We start from the raw sequence: 16,708 nt of genomic DNA, 5'->3' as shown, positions 1-16,708 counted from the left end.
TGTGAGATGAAAAGAAGGAAAAGATGAAAAGTTTTTACTTTTAAGACATGAAGACAATGTTTATTTTCGTAACAGAACAACTTCTTTTAAATGATTACAATAAAAATGTTCTGGAGGATCAGATTTACTTTTAGGCATAACTGAATGCAATTTAACAGAAAGAATGACTTAATTGTTAAGTTCTGTGGAGTTATCTTACACCTTCTATTATTAAAATAGAGGGAAATTCTCATATGTCAGAATTTTCTATACATTTGGTTATGTGTTCTATCAGGAAAGTTTCATTAGAAGGCTCCAGTAGATAAAAGTGACTTCCAGGAAGATTGTAGCTGGCAGTATCTCCACTGGTTACAGCAAGCCAGGCTGAAAAAGATTTAAAATATAAAAGAAATGTAAACTATTGTGGTCATTTTACATAAATATTTCAAATTTATTATTTAATTATTTTAAATCACATATCAACTGTTTTTCTCCGCATTTCTGTATATTTCTGTTTCATTTAAGAAGGTGATAAAAGACTCAGAAGAACCCCATTCATTAAATGATTTGTTACATCAGGAAAATGCCTAAGTGTAAGAGGAAAATCATATAAGCAAAGTACCTTCTGAACCTTGCTTTGTTTCATCAGACGCGTTAAAGCAGGTAACATCACAAGTGAAGTATTTCCTTCTTATATCGTGAAAACTGTGAACACAAAAAAGTTATAAAATTTTCCATAGGATACCTATGTTTGGGTTTTGCCTCCACATATAAAAAAGCTTTTTCTTCCTACTCAAAAACATAACAGAAATATTATAGATTAAATTGTGCAGAACATCAGGAAAAGTACTTTCTGTATCTGTAAGATTCTTATCTCCTTACCTTACTGCACTTATGTCTCAAGTTTTAAAGAAAACATGACCCAGCAGTTAGGAAAAAGAAGAAGTTCAACCTGCATTAAAAATTCTCACTGATAATAAACAATTATGTTGTCTGCTTATATCCGAGTGCTGGTGTTTCAGGCCCTTATCAGTGTCAGGTTCCAAGGGCCAAAATGGGTCCTTCTCTTTGCCAGGATGAGAAACCTTAACCACTCAGCTACATAAGCGGTTGTATAAGATCCAGTGGAGACAGTAAGTGGGACAGAAGAAGCTGGTCACCCTCTCGATTCCTAGAACAAAGGGATTCTTTGCTTCCAGGTAGGTTAGGGGCCCTTGGATCAGGAGGCTGATCAGGATCCAAAGCATGATCTAGAAACATGATTAGCTGACCTTACTACTCTCAGAAAACAATAAAAGGTGTGAGACTCTTCCTTGTAGTGGCTACTAATTTTGGATCCTAAGTAGAATTGTAATTCTACAGTGACATATGCACTACTGTAACAACAGTAGTGTCCACTTCTGTAAGCAGTGTTTTCATCTGTGGTATAAACACTAAAATACAAATAGAAAAGCACATAAAGGAGGAAACTATGTTTACTGTTTTTTTTTTATATATATATATATATATATATATAACAAAATCTAGAACAAATTGCAGAGAAAGAAAAAAGAAAACCTGAAATGACCAGACATAAGTAAAGCTTTAAAATATAAATGTAATACAAAATTATAAAACTTACGGATATGTCTGAAGAATTTTCTGGTCTTGTTTTAAAGTTAATATCAAATGTCTGGTGATCTGTTCATTTTGCAGAAACTCAGGAGGAACTCCTCCTAACATGTCTAAATATTCAAGAATGCGACTATCTTCTATTTCATGGGATTTGCTCAACAGAGAAAAATATTCACTCTGTCAGACAAAACAGATTGGGTGACATATATAATATACACCGTATTAAATAATACACCCTAACACACACCACATTAAATAGTATTTTCACTAATAATTGCTTTAGTAAAAAAAGTATGAAGATTCCATATTGCCAATACACAGTGGCTGATTAGCTTAACTTTTGCAGGGATAAGATACGGTTAGTAGACTGGTTTCTAACTGATTATAACTGAGACAAATACTATGTTTTGAGACCTCCAGACACATAACATTTAATGTGTTTTTTGTCCAAAGTTTGAATCTCACTATTGAAAGAAAAGTAATAAAACATATAATAGAAAGAAAAACCTTGCAGTAGACACGATGCCAACTAATGTAGGACTGGAGAGAGACACATATTATGGAAGTTTTCAGGAATCATAATGTCTTCCATGAAGTACTAGCTCAATGAACAGCATTGATAAGAAACACCATGAACAGAAGAATGGAAAGAGCAAATGGTGACTGAGGACAAGAGGGCTAGGAAAAAGCCAGCTCATTTGTTTTACTGAGAAAGACTAACAGAATCACGGGAAACTCAGAAGCAAAGGGAACTGAGAACAGATTACAAAGGCAACAAAGAATGAGGAGGGAAAGAAATACCTGGTCAAATGTACTGAGGGCTGGTGCAGGAGATGTATAAAGCACTAGACTAAGACAGTTATTTCACGTGTTATAGAGCAGGGAGTGCCACTTTATGTTTTGTTTTCATGGCTTTTTTAAGCCAAAGACCAGAGTAAATAATAGAACATTCAGAAAAAATAACATTAGCTCAAGGAGACTTTCTCCAGCCACCTCAGAATGAACGTCCTGCAAGAGAACAGAACGTTTTTCTGCATGCAGTCTGAAGTTTGCTTTGTGTTAAAGCCACTTGGCATACACTACTATAAAAAGGACACCACAAGTGTTTTACTCATGCCATCTAATATACTTTTTTTTTTTTTTTAATGAATTTGTAACTTACTTGTGGGCCATATGCCCCTGAGAGAAAAAGATGGACCGGCTCTAGTCCATACTCCTCTTTCAAGTGTACTGCAAGCGCATAACTAACATAAGATCCAAAACTGCAGCAAAAAGAGAAATTAAAATAATAAAAATTAAGTAAAAACTGGAAAGCGTGAACATAATTTGAATTTTAGTGCTAAATGGCTACCTTGAACATTTATTGAAACTGTAACTATAGTGAATTTTATAGTTCTGTAAATATGACATACAGTGATTTAGCTAACTCACAAAAAGTACCTTCCAATACAGACTAGTTTTACAAATTAGACCTTTTTGCCCCCATTTATTCTAGTAGTTTCCTGAATTCCAGTAAGGACAGTCATTTTGAATACGTGGGACTAAGTGATCTTCAAAATCTATGCATTTGTTCACCCTATGTGCTCACTTTAGAGTAAGCACTGACAGATGTTACCAGTAAACAATTATAATTTATCAGTGTAAAAATAAATAAATCACAGCACTGCCATTTTTAAAAGACATTGCGCCTGAAGTAATTAAAATATAAATAACCAGAGTCTTTGAGATTAGCAGCATGTTTTAGCATGGCTTGGCAAAAGACCTTTGCAGAAGTGTATCTGCCTAGGGTTTTTGCAAACAAAGACAAGTAACTATCTACTCCTAATGTTCCTTCACCAGGGTATCTAAAACGTATACATCTTTACCTGTGACCAAAAAATGCAAAGGGTTTTTCTTGCAGCTCTTTTAACAAAACACTTGTGATTTTATTAATTACTTCTGTCATGTCTTTTGCAAAAGGCTCCTTAGCATGACATTCTCTTCCAGGAAGCCTTATAATGGACACTACAGAAGAGATGGAGGAAGGGAGGGAAAAGAATTACAGTCATTTCAAGAAAAAAACAGTAAAATCATTTTTACTAAGTTTTCTGATCTATTCTGCAGAGCATACAGATTATTTAAATTCATTCTTTTTACAGTTGATACAGTGTATTTGCTATTGTTACTGCTATATTTTAATCCTGTGATTAAAGACAGATCAGGTCTCTATTCCTTCCTTAACTCACAAATGTTGCCTCTCCCACTGATCAAATTTATAAATGCCTTGAGTCAGAAATCCACTTAAAATGATAAATATCTTTTCAAGGGCAACATCAGAATGTTAACAAACTGTATTGGGATCACACAGTTCCCATTTTCCCCTTTGAAGGCTCTTCAGTGCTGCACACAGTAAAACGCAGAATCGTATAAACTGATGGGATATAATAGCTACACAAAAGGGCGTATCTTATCTTTTTACACCCGTTTCAAAATCAGGAGTTTTTCCTCTCACTGTTTAAGAAAATAAGTAACCAATAGATCAGTAAAAATGTTGATTTTCTGAAATTTCCTTGACATTGAACACACTGCCAAACTAGCATGGAAGTAATAGGTGAAACATGAAGTATTTTACTAGAGACAGAATAAGCCACCACATAATACCACAAACATTAGTACGGAAATGTTCATGTCTTTTATACTTAATTTTAGTACAATTAAAGCATCTGAAAGAGCGTGCTGCTCCCTGACTTTATTCATCTGGATCTGCAGTCATTCCTAGGCTATCTTCTTAGTAACTTTGTTACAAGTATTTCCATCCACACAAAACCTCCTGACAAACTGAATTTCATTCTGTGCAGCCTCTCAACATTAAAAAAACAATTCTTATGTCTTCACTGTTCTTATATAAGGATCTAAGGCACTGCTGATGCCTTTGGAATATGCAGTATGATATTTTTATTGCATTGCCCTTCCTTGAATCAAACCAGCAGTTTCCAAGCCTGGAAACTGCTGAAGCATACTATAGACCTGTGAAATTTCTCTCTGAGGATGTCACTTTTTAATTTAATCAAATATAAGTTGATCCAAAGTGGTACAGAAGCTTAGTACACCCAGCATCCTCATGGAAATGTGGAATCCTGGTAGACTTCCTTTCTGAATATAATCTCCACTGGAGAATGACTGCACAGCTGTCAAGAGCATTATATTCTGCAGCTGTGCATTTCAAAGAGCCCAGCTTTCTTAAATTCTTTAGCTACACAAAGGACCAACCTTCAATTGTGCTGCTGAAGAGTTCGCCCCATCGAGCAAAGAAAGAACAGTTACTTCCAGCCCAAGGAAAGCAAATCAGCCGATAGAGAGCATTTGGCCTTTTGTATGGACGGAAAACCAACTTATCCATTCCTAGGGGAAAAACGAGCAAACAAACAAACAAAAACCCTACCACAACCAACGAAACAAGAAAACATCACATTACTCTAGAACAAGACTCTTCAGGTACAGGAAAATTAAAATGAATGAAGTAAGATTTAAAACAATGGGCTAATATTTTCTGACATTAAAACTGCTTGTACTATGACAATAGTCAGACAGATACGAGATAATCTTCATGCAACTGTGGAAACCAGGTTCTGCTTTTATAAATGGTGATGGAATAGCATTGGGCAACATCTTTTGCAATATTTTCTTCTATTTGAGTCACTGACGACAAAGAACAAGCAGCCAAAGATATCGATATGGATTTTCAAGGTGACCCTTTAAAAACATGGGCTTTTAGAGCATACCCCAAAGAGAAGATGTAGAAAACATAAAGACCACCTGGTTCAGTATTCTATCTACAACAGCAATAAAAATAGATGTCCAGGGAATAGCTGGATGCAGCATCCTCTTGCAATGATCTAAATGATCACAAAACCCTAGTAAAAATAAATTACTTGGAAGCAATAGAGAAACTGAATAATAAAAAAACCTGCAAGAATTAAAATAAAATCACATGTTCCTGTGAAAAAGCCTGAAAATATAGTATTTACTAGATAAAAATAAGCTGAAAAAAAAATAACAAAACACATTTCCAAGACGCTGAAAATCCTTGCAGATATTATTTTTCCCTGTGGACATAGTTCAGTATATGCAAGGGCAGGTTAATCACAAATACACCTATGTATCTACATGCAGTCCTTTTTACCTGCACAAAAAGTGTGAGAAATGCAACTGGATCAGAATAGGTAGCAATTCATACCCATTTTAATGCAACCAACAGAGAAGAAAATCTACTGTGATGTTGCTGTGGCTGAAGTTTTCTTAAATTTCATGTATGTTTAAACTGGGAAGTGTGTCAGCATCTGTTAAGAATCACATCAAACGAACTGCAAGAAAAGCAAGATGAACAAACTTGGATCAAAAGTCAATAGGCAAAAGCCTGTGAGATTTGAAATTAGTGAGGGATGGTGGAACCAGCACTGCAGAAGACATAATTCCTTGGGTAGGTTCATTTAGAGTCAGCACCATTACTCCAAGTCACACTTTCACCTTTTCCACAGAAAGACACACACTCAAACATTTTGGAAACCTGTTAACTTGATGGAAAATTAAGAAAAATCTCTTCTCAAACTGATTCCAAAGATGACACAAAAATTTCAGGCATGAGAAAGAAGCACATTTTGTCAAAGTCCTTAAGCTATTTAAAGATACATTACCAGTCATTGAGAACCTTTCACACTTGCCGCTCATACAGGTTTATTCCATCACCGTCCAGCTTACTTTAGGTGCAAAATACCTGAATAATCACAAAGGTCACAAGCGCCAGGAAACGACAGCCCAAGGGTTGATCCACTTGTCGGTGCGGTGCTGCGTAACAAGAAGCAAGACCCAGAACTTTCACGTATTAGGGGATAGATGGCAAAGCCCGTCTTGCAAGTGAGGAAGGGATATGCACCCAGGTGGCACAGGTGCTTGCTTTAAGTATTTTTTCAGGTTTAAGGGGAGGAGTCTGGGCACCAGAAAAAAGGCAGGGACTGAAATACATGAGTCCCCAAAGGAGACTGGAGCACCACGTGTTAGGTGTGACATAAAGCAATTTCAGAAGGGTGCTCTGAATCAACCCCAGTGCTGTAAGCAGCACGTGTTAGCATGTCAGTGACAGCATAGAAGCTGGAGCAGTTTTAAGACCGGAGGCCCACAGCCTAACTGAAGAAAAAGCCTTTATAAAGGAAAGAAGAAAACCCAGCCATTTCGAAGAGCCATGTTCAGAATAACAGCACTCACTGTTGGACAGTTTTGTAGGGGGCTGGAAATGTAAGCGTAGAAGACCATTGCCTGCTTTCAGTAAAGCACTGCGTTTGTTCAATAGGCCAGTTACAATTTCTGCAAGCTTGAAGGCAGTGGCACATGAACAACACGCCTTGGTCACAATATGATGACTTCGTACTGTCTAGTACATTGTGCTCCTGGGGATCAGATGCTATCAGCAACCTGAAAAAAAAACCACAAACAACTGCAAATGTAGTACTAGCAAGATTTTTATTTTACTGTTACTCTACAAAAAATAATTAAAAAATAAAAAAATCTCCATTGTTTCTATGTTTCCCTAGGAAAGTGAAAAATCTGGTGTTAAGAGAAAGGTGTCTGTTGACCTAGCTGGTCTGTAAGCACTGCTGCCTTTCCCAGAGCAGGTCTGCAGTTTTCTATTCACTGCATTTCCTGCTTTCTGGGGGAACCCTAAATCAGCATGACAAAAAAGCCAAATTTAAATGTTTATTGGAAACCTTCCTCATCCTGCCTCTTCTGGCTGCAGCAGTTTCCATAGGAACAGGCGTGGGGAAGGAGAGGGCTCAGCAGTGAGTGCTGGCCACAGGCTCTGCAAACTTCCAAATGGCAAAAGTTAAAAATGTGAACATTTTTCATGGCACTTTTATGTTGCAACTATCATGAGGTAAGATGAGGCACACCTACACTTGGAAGGTGCACAACTTAAGGACGCTTACACTGACTAACTAGTCCTGACCTATGCTGTTGTGCCCATTACAGCTTCTGCAAATGATCGATCTGCTAATAGATACATCTGTCTGTAATGTACAATTTATAATAAAGGAACTAACATGCTTTATTTATTCCTGCCTCAAATTGTGGCAGTTATAAAATCTGACACATTATGTTAATGTGATGAAACCCAGCTGTTAAAAACATCAGGCCAATGAATAATGTTCCTAAAAGTAATAAAAAACCAACTGGAAATGAGTATTTCCTAAGGCTGAAAATAAAATATGTTAAGAATAGGATTTTGAAAGTACACTATTAATCAAACAGCATGATATTTCCTTAAAAATAATGAAATTATGTATTAAAAATAATGAAATTATGTATTATGTATGTAATGGTACATACGTACCAGTATGTACTGGTTGTTTTTGCTTGCCTTCTAAATTTCTTTTTCGGTACTAAAGGACTAGAAATTTTTGTTTTTCAAATGAAAATTAGTGTTTTTACAAATTAAGTAGTTTCAGGAGATGTCAGTCACAACCAAAATTATTTTTCCCATTTCCAGGGATGAAGATAAAAGAGGGCTTTACAGAACCAAATTTGCTGACTCAGTACCAGTCCAGAAGTTCCTTCGCCTTAAAGGTTTCTTAGCTGCTGCTTTATGGCAATTTTCTTTGGAACACAACAGTAACACAAGTGGACCTAATAGCAAGTCAGGAAGATTATAGGTGGGTAAAGCACTTACAAGATGACTAGCAAATGTGATTCTACCAGAAATGGCAATGCAAGCAAGCGTAATTTTTTTATGCAGTAGTTATAATACTGGAAACCAATCGATGTAATCTTTGTCTAAGAATAAAAACATTGCTGGGGTATTTGCAATTCACTAATAGTAATTTAATGTGACCCATTTTGAAAAGTAAAGTGAACACATACAGGTCTCTGAAGAAACAAAGAAGCATTGTTTCTCAGTTGGCACTCATTAAGATTCAATGAACTGTCATGTATGTTGCTTATTAAATGTTGGCTTTTAATATTGCCCATTGTGAAATACATTGGATAATATACACTGTGAACTATTTAATTCGCTTTCTCAACTGTCAACCATCACTTGTCAATTTATTATTTTTTAATATATAATTTATTATTTTAACAAATCTTTACAGCTTTTAGCACCTTTACTGCAACTATACATCATTTCCTCGTCACTCTGTTTCAAGGATAAACTTAAATATTTCTCTTTTAAAAGTATACCTGGAGAGACCTGCAGTTCAGCAGTTCTCATTCTATCTGAAGGAGAGCCATAGAAAGCCTCCTCTCCAGAACAGTCTTGAGACAGAAACAGTCTTAACGAAATAAAAAGTATCATGCACCTCAACTTGTTTTTACTCTTAAGAATGCCCTCAGAGAATTATATAGAATATTATAAGAGTCATGCAGATGAAATATGGAGTGAAAAGTAAAATTTGCAGAATGGAAGACTTTAGAGTTGCATTGGCAGGATCTCCTGGAGAGACTGGGACAGATGAATGCCATCAGAGTACTGAATACTCTCATTTGGACTTCTGCTTATTCCACCGGATTAGATGCAGGGCATGGCTAGGAGAGAGAGCTTATGAGAGTGTATATATTATGTTCTACAAATGCACAAGAAAATGACAATGGGAGAAGTGAAGAATTCCAGGCCTGAAGTTGAAGTTTACAGCAGCAGCAGGAGATTGCATGACAAAGACAATCAACTGCCACGAATCCAGCAATCCAGAAACTCCTAAAAAGCATTGAAGACAATATTTTAGGATGCACAGAAAGTAACCGAAGCAGAAGAAGTCTATAAACAACTATGAGAGGCATCTGCTGAGCTCTGAGGGAGTTCAACTGGACCCTGAAAAACTGAGGGCAATTAAAGAAAGGTCGAGGCCAAAGTGTATGAATGAACTAAGTGACTGATAGAGATAACCAAAGTGTGAAAAGGGCAGACCTGATCTGAACACATAAAAAAGTAAGGCATTAGGGCTAATGTGCAGTAAACGTATAAAGCAACTAAAGTTACAGGGAGAGGCTTGCAACAGATGCCCAGGAGTAGCACCACACAAAGTCTCTGCTAAGATAGCCCTTCCAGACATAAAAAGCTGAGCTCTTATAGGAAATGAAGAGACTGCACACCCCAGAAGGTAGTGCATGCAGTATATATGCAATCTCATCACAAATCATTAGGAAATGTCATGAAGAGACCATTCTGGCCAAAAGAAATAGTGAAGAGATTGGGATTTAGTTCACCAAAAAAGGTTTAAATTGATTTATAATAGTTTGTATTTATCATAGCCTAAGGACAGATATGCAGCGCATGGTTTATCAAGGAAAAATGACAGATGAAAAACTGATATCCCATGATAATTTGTTGATGGGGGAGAAAAAATACATCATTAGCAATACCTATCATCAGGACAACAAATATGCGTTTGGCAAGGAAAGCACCATGCCAGGACTGGATGCCAACTACAAAACGAATGCAAAACCAGGGCAGAAGCAAGTCCTTGCATAGACAGAAGTAAAACAAACAAAATGTATTTGAAGACCACACAGGATGACAGTAAGAGCCATAACATTACTGCAGCCTCAATTCATTCCTAACCTTTTGCTTCAGTAGCTCAGCAAACTCTCGCATAACAAGTAAAGTGGAAGTACAGCAATTTCAATGGAAATTGGAAGAAGTATGACTTGGAAGAAGAAAGTTAAAAATAAATAAATAAATAAAAACACAATAAACTAATAAAAAATCTGTGTGCATGACTTGAATACTAGCTGTAATCACTTAAGAAAATTAATTTTCTCCTAATGGCAGTTAGCAGATAGTGCATGAACAATCACACAACAAATAAAAAATAAATATTGACTGGGCAGCATAGCAATTGCCATCTGCAGCTGGCTGCCAGTAGAGTTAACTAAGTACAACCTTCCCATTTGCTGGGCTCAGCTCAGTTTAGACAGTGAGAGTTTACAAGTATCTCACCTTCCTTCAGGCCCTACTGTTGCACTAATCACCCACAAGTAGGATGCATGAGAGCAAATATGCCGAGGGGTTTCTGTTAAGAACTTTGGATATTTTTCTTTGGTACCTGATACTTTTCTCTTCGTGAAAGTGTTGTTCATTCATTCAGGTGTTACCTTTACCACCAGCTGCTGTTAGTAGTTAGTGCTCGATAGCACCACCTACAGCTTTCCCAGCATCACAAATAGACCTCATCTTCCCTCACCTTCCAACTCCGATATCCCTAGATCAACCGCATGGGACAAAAGGAGCATTTGGTTAAAAAAATATTTACCCAAACGAACAGTTCATGCTGTAGGCATGAATTCACAGATGGATAGATGTGACAAGAAGTCCATAAAGCAGAGTCTGATCCCTCATCTTTGGCCTGTATTTTATATTTTCCAAGGAAAATAGGTAGACACCCCCTTCTTAAAAAGGCAAGAATTCAGGGACTGTAAAGTTCCCTGATGTCTGTGAATTGCTCATACAGACTACTCCCTGCTCATGCATGTACCAAAGCAGGCCTCAAACTGTGACCAACTCAACTCATTCACGGAAGCAGAAATAGGCTAATAAAAAGATGAGATTCCTGTCAAAAAGTCAGTAATGGGGTGAGATTTATTACAGAATCACAGAATCATTTAGATTTGGAAGAAACCTCCAAGATCATCGAGTCCAACCTCTCTCCTAACACTAACAAGTCCTTCACTAAACCGTATCACTACGCTCTACATCTAAACATCTTTTAAAGACCTCCAGGGATGGTGACTCAACCACCTCCCTGGGCAGCCCGTTCCAATGCCTAACAACCCTTTCAGTAAAGAAGTTCTTCCTAACATCCAACCTAAACCTCCCCTGGTACAACTTTAGACCATTCCCCCTTGTCCTGTCACCAGGCACGTGGGAGAACAGACCAACCCCCACCTCTTTACAGCCTCCTTTAAGGTAACTGTAGAGAGCGATAAGGTCGCCCCTGAGCCTCCTCTTCTCCAGGCTAAACAACCCCAGCTCCCTCAGCTGCTCCTTGTAAGACTTGTTCTTCAGACCCCTCACCAGCTTCGTAGCCCCTCTCTGGACATGCTCCTGCATCTCGATGTCCTTCTTGTAGCAAGGGGCCCAAAACTGAACACAGTACTCAAGGTGCAGCCTCACCAGAGCCGAGTACAGGGGGACAATCACCTCCTTGGACCTGCTGGCCACACTGCTTCTTATACAGGCCAGGATGCTGTTGGCCTTCTTGGCCACCTGAGCACACTGCTGGCTCATATTCAGCCGACTATCAACCAGTACTCCCAGGTCCTTCTCGGCCAGGCAGCTTTCCAACCACTCATCTCCCAGCCTGTAGCTCTGCTTGGGGTTGTTGCGCCCCAGGTGCAGGACCCGGCACTTGGCCTTGTTGAACTTCATACAGTTGGCCTCAGCCCATCGGTCCAGCCTATCCAGATCCTCCTGCAGAGCCTTCCTGCCCTCGAGCAGATCGACACACGCACTTAGCTTGGTGTCATCTGCAAACTTACTGAGGGTGCACTCAATCCCCTCATCCAGGTCATCGATAAAGATATTAAAGAGAACTGGCCCTAGTACTGAGCCCTGGGGGACTCCACTAGTGACCGGCCTCCAACTGGATTTAACTCCATTCACCACAACTCTTTGGGCCCAGCTACCCAGCCAGTTTCTAACCCAATGAAGCGTACGCCAGCCCAAGCCAAGAGCAGCCAGTTTCTTGAGGAGAATGCCGTGGGAAACGGTGTCAAAAGCCCTACTGAAGTCAAGGTAGACCACATCCACAGCCTTTCCCTCATCCACCAAGTGCATCACTTTGTCATAGAAGGAGATCAGGATTAGCTACAGTTTGGTGACAACACTATTATAACACTATTCAAAATGGAAATTGCCTTTGCTGCAAAGCTGTTATTTATTAAAACATTTTACGTCTCTCTATGAAAGAAGGCAAAGAAGTCCGTATTTCTTCCTTCTGTAGAGCTGGGACTCGGCTACAACTTTGTTTTGGTGAATAGCAGATAATCTACAGAAAAAACAACCGGAGAGAGTACCAAGGCCTGGCACACAGGCCAGAGGGACCTCCAGCTGCCTATTACCATAGGATGCTTATGAAGTCTGAGGCTAATAGAAGTAGTAAGGCAGGTCCTGCTGCAACAGTGGTCACAAGTCTACTCTGATGCAAAACCTGTAGGTAAAGCAAGGATGAGGAACAGTGAAGCTGAGGTTCAGGGAGTAACCTAGGGAAAAGACTGCAACTGAGAAGCAGGTTTTACCTCAGTTTTACTTGCTCTTGCTGACAATGCTGACAATGCTGACAACGACAGAGGTAATCCTGCCCTTCACAGCTTCCCAGAGCATAGTTTTCTACCCCAATCTTTCTGTCAACACTAACTACATAGCCTAGTAGTAAGAGCAGTTTATCAGGCTGAAAACTAACACCTGCCTTGTAGTTTAGTTTTCAGCTAAATTAGTCAGCTGATTCCACAGTTTCACCATTGTCCTGTTGATACAAGGAAACGGACAAGGATTCGTTGCATTTTTTGCAAGCTTTGATCTACTTAAACTAGCTGGAAAGATGCATGCTGAAATTACATATACACTCCCAAGGTTTGGGTATAAAAGATATATATGTCCTAACCTAATGGAGCAATTTGCCCTTAAGAATTATTTAACAACTCCTGCTTAACCAGAACAAAACAAACAAAACAACAACAACAACAAAACTGCAGAGTCTGTCTTACTGTTCTGCAAGACGCTTTCAGCTGATTTCATTGTAATTCAGAAAAAAATAAAAACTACACACATGAAAGAATTGTTGCATGAGCAGGTGATCTCCCTGTGCATACATTCAGCTGAAACTGAATTTATGTGAAATCTAGGCATATCTGGGAAATGTCTTTTTTGCAAGGTAGAAATTCTAAAAAATAAAATAAAATACGTTAGTTCTAAATTGTCTTTATCTTTCATCTGCTCCCATCCTTTGGTCTTTTACCTAAGATCTAATTTAGACTCTATTACACTGAAGATACATAAGGATACATAAGAATTCCTCTGCATAATCAAGATTTTACTGGATTGTAAAGTTTCATGAGAAACAAACTTTTATTAGCTATAAATTTTAAATTAGCTATGTGATCTGATCAATTAATGACAGACAAAATCTTCTTGAGCGTGTTCACAGTCAAAAGAATATTTCTTTCTTAACTATTGGCAAAGAAATTGCTCAATGTGAGAAAAAACATCTGAATTTTGTTTTAAGAAAATATTTAAGAAAATAAAATTTTATCAGGAGTTGCATAAAAGACTTAAAGAGCAGTCTGATAAATCAAAGAATAATTTAGATTGAACGAGACCTCTAGAGATCATATAGTCCAAACTCCCAGACAAAACAGGGCCATCTTTGAAGTCTGATTTAACTTTAAAGTTAGGTCAGGTTGCTTGGGCCATGTCTAGTTGAGTTCTGGATATCTCTAAGACTCTGCAACCTCCCTGGGTAACCTTGTTCCAGTGTTTCATGCTCACAGTGAAGATATTTCTTTCCCTCTAATCCCCTGCTGCAGCTTGTGTCTTTTGTTTGTCCTTTTGCAGAGTACACCCAAGAAAAGCCTGCCTCTGCCCTGTTCATACCTTTCCATTAGGTAGGTGAAGGTATTAATTAAATCTTCATTTAGCTCTCCTCTCTTAAGACAAAACCAGCTCTCTAAGCCTCTGCTTGCACATCATCCATTGTACACCCTACACAGTCCAGCCACAATCTCAGGGACCCCTGTCAGACTCGCTCCAGTATGACAATATCCTTCTTCTAAGAGGGAGTCCAAAATGGACACAGATGTGGTCTTGCAGTATACTAAAGACATTTTACATTATTTTTAACCACACTTTTGAGACATAGGCTTTCAGGGCATTATGAGATTTTACATTTGCTTTACTTGTTATTATGGCATCACCTTGTGACAGGTGGACAAACACAAACTGAAAAATGCCCTGGAATACACATGCAATAACAAAACATGTGCATTGACCAAACACTAGGACAAACATAGAAATAGATCCAACAACCCCACCCTGTGGAGAACATAAAGCCATTAGTAGAGGAACATTGAGTGACTGACTGAGTGCTTGCAGCACAGGGCTGTTTTGATATTCCCCAAATGAAAATATTTTTTATGGGACTCAGTCTATGAAATGAGTACTTGTGAACTGCAGGAGCATGGAACTCGTCTGTTGGGTAGTCCAGGAGCACAGAGGCTTCTCATGTATCTAGGCATTGTAAAACTTAGATACTAGACACGTCCTATACATGCATCCATGGTTTAACTGGTTGCCTGCAGATTCTGGAAGCCAGGCAAAAAGCGATCCCACACCCAAGTGGGCTATCTATTCATCGAATTTAGATTTAATGTAGTCTATTCACCAGCCCACTGATACGAACAGAATTGGACTACGGTGCCTGTGAGTCAAATGATCCACTTAGCTGGCAGGTACGGAACCCACTGTCAAAGCCACTGGACTGGTTACAGCCAGGCAGGCATCTGAGACACCTGGCTGGAAACACGATGGCCCTAACAAGTCAAGGCACCAGCATGAGATCCACAAATCCGTAGTAAATGAGCAGGAGGGCCGTAGGACAGGTGGGCAACGTGGTTCTCTACTGACTTCCTCTTCACAACAGAAATGTAGTTTGTGCAGGCTATGGATACCAGCATGCTTCGATATCCTAAATACTGTCACCTAGTTGAAGTTCTTATTTCTGCAGCTGTATCACTACCTTACACATTACTACATCACATGCATGCTTGTGCACATTCAATTGCATCATCTTTAATAAAAGTAAAAAATACGTATTTTCCAGGGTACTTCAGCTTTTTAGAAAATAATAGTTATAAAAAAAAGAGGTCCAACTGGAGAGAAAGCACATCTGTAACAGGCATAATGATATCCATTACAGGGTTTGTAGGACTATGGACTCATATCCATATAGTTTTTCCTATTCAGGTAAAACCAATGGTGTGATCTTGTACACAGTGGTGTGATCTAGCAAAATGAATAAATTCCAAGACAAAATTCTGTAGGAAACCACTTCTCAGTAGCTCCTGAGCTCAGGAAACTGCTGGTCTTTCTTCCTGAAAAATTAACACTACGGTAATCTTTCATCATTATATCTAGACACTGTGAACTAATGGAGAAAACTGTGCAGTATACTCAACTTTTTTGCTACATCTGTCATATTTTTCCCGGCAAATTATCACTCTGAGCCACACTTTTAGCAGATTATATTCCAAATAGAAGGTTAATGTAGTTGCTAACACCCAAAGGCAGATGACAAAAAAAATACATATATACCTCTGTTCTCCAGAAAGCTATCTACCCATCCCTTTACTAAGACTTGAAAAAATGTAGGAAAATATAAATTTTCTTGTGGAAGACTTGGAGCTGATGTGCCCACAGCATAACTAATGCAAAATTATTGAAGTAAATTGTAAAGTCACACAGTATGCATTCCCAGTTTTACTATCTGAACCTACCAGGGTATCTAAACTGCAAATATAATCATAGAATCATAGAATATCCCGAGTTGGAAGGGACCCACAAGGATCATCGGGTCCAACTCCTGGCAACAACAGGACCATGCAAAGAATTAGACCATGTGTCTGAAAGTGTTGTCCAAACGCTTCTTGAACTCCAGTAGGCTCAGTGCCATGACCCTGGGGAGCCTGTCCCAGTGCCTGACCATCCCCCAGTGAAAAACCTTTCCCTAACCCCCAGCCTGACCCTCCCCTGTCCCAGCTCCATGCCGTTCCCTCAGGTCCTGTTGCTGTCCCCAGAGAGCAGAGCTCAGCGCCTGCCCCTCCGCTCCCCTCGTGAGGGAGCTGCAGGCCGCCATGAGGCCTCCCCTCAGCCTGCTCTGCTCTGGGCTGAACAAACCAAGTGAACTCAGCCACTCCTCATATGTCTTCCTCTCTAGATCCTTCACCATCTTCGTGCCCTCCTTTGGACGCACTCTAACAGTTTTATATTTTTCTTCTACTGTGGTGCCCAGAACTGCACACGGTGCTCAAGGCACAGCTGCACCAGCGCAGAGCAGAGCAGGACAATCCCTTCCCTCAACTGGCTGCAGTGCTGTGC

General features: G+C 39.0%; 1 protein-coding gene and 1 long non-coding RNA gene across 4 annotated transcripts; one reads left to right on the top strand and one right to left on the bottom strand.

Moving 5' to 3' along the window:
* Nucleotides 1–31: 31 nt before the first annotated feature.
* OLAH (oleoyl-ACP hydrolase) lies at nt 32–10,754 on the bottom strand. Of its 3 annotated transcripts, none has more exons than XM_083822062.1 (9): nt 10,665–10,754; nt 6,835–7,041; nt 6,347–6,417; nt 4,843–5,010; nt 3,459–3,597; nt 2,756–2,855; nt 1,601–1,770; nt 602–684; nt 32–363 (listed from the first exon to the last, which is right to left on the bottom strand). In XM_083822062.1, exons 1-9 carry the CDS (start codon nt 10,700–10,702, stop codon nt 230–232), a joined length of 1,110 nt encoding a protein of 369 aa, XP_083678188.1. In that variant the 5' UTR covers nt 10,703–10,754; the 3' UTR covers nt 32–229. The 3 variants fall into 3 exon arrangements, with proteins under 3 accessions (XP_083678188.1, XP_083678186.1, XP_083678187.1); XM_083822060.1 differs by having other exon boundaries at nt 10,559–10,713; XM_083822061.1 differs by having other exon boundaries at nt 4,843–4,974; nt 10,559–10,713.
* LOC310893296 lies at nt 6,961–10,344 on the top strand. Its single transcript, XR_014578882.1, has 2 exons — nt 6,961–8,276; nt 8,715–10,344. It is a non-coding gene; the product is annotated as an uncharacterized lncRNA (long non-coding RNA).
* Nucleotides 10,755–16,708: the final 5,954 nt, after the last annotated feature.

This window comes from Anser anser (genome assembly GCF_964211835.1).
Source record: "Anser anser genome assembly, chromosome: 2".
NCBI lineage: Eukaryota > Metazoa > Chordata > Aves > Anseriformes > Anatidae > Anser > Anser anser.
Note: the sequence above shows the minus strand (reverse complement) of the source record. Positions and strands in the feature narration are given on the sequence as shown.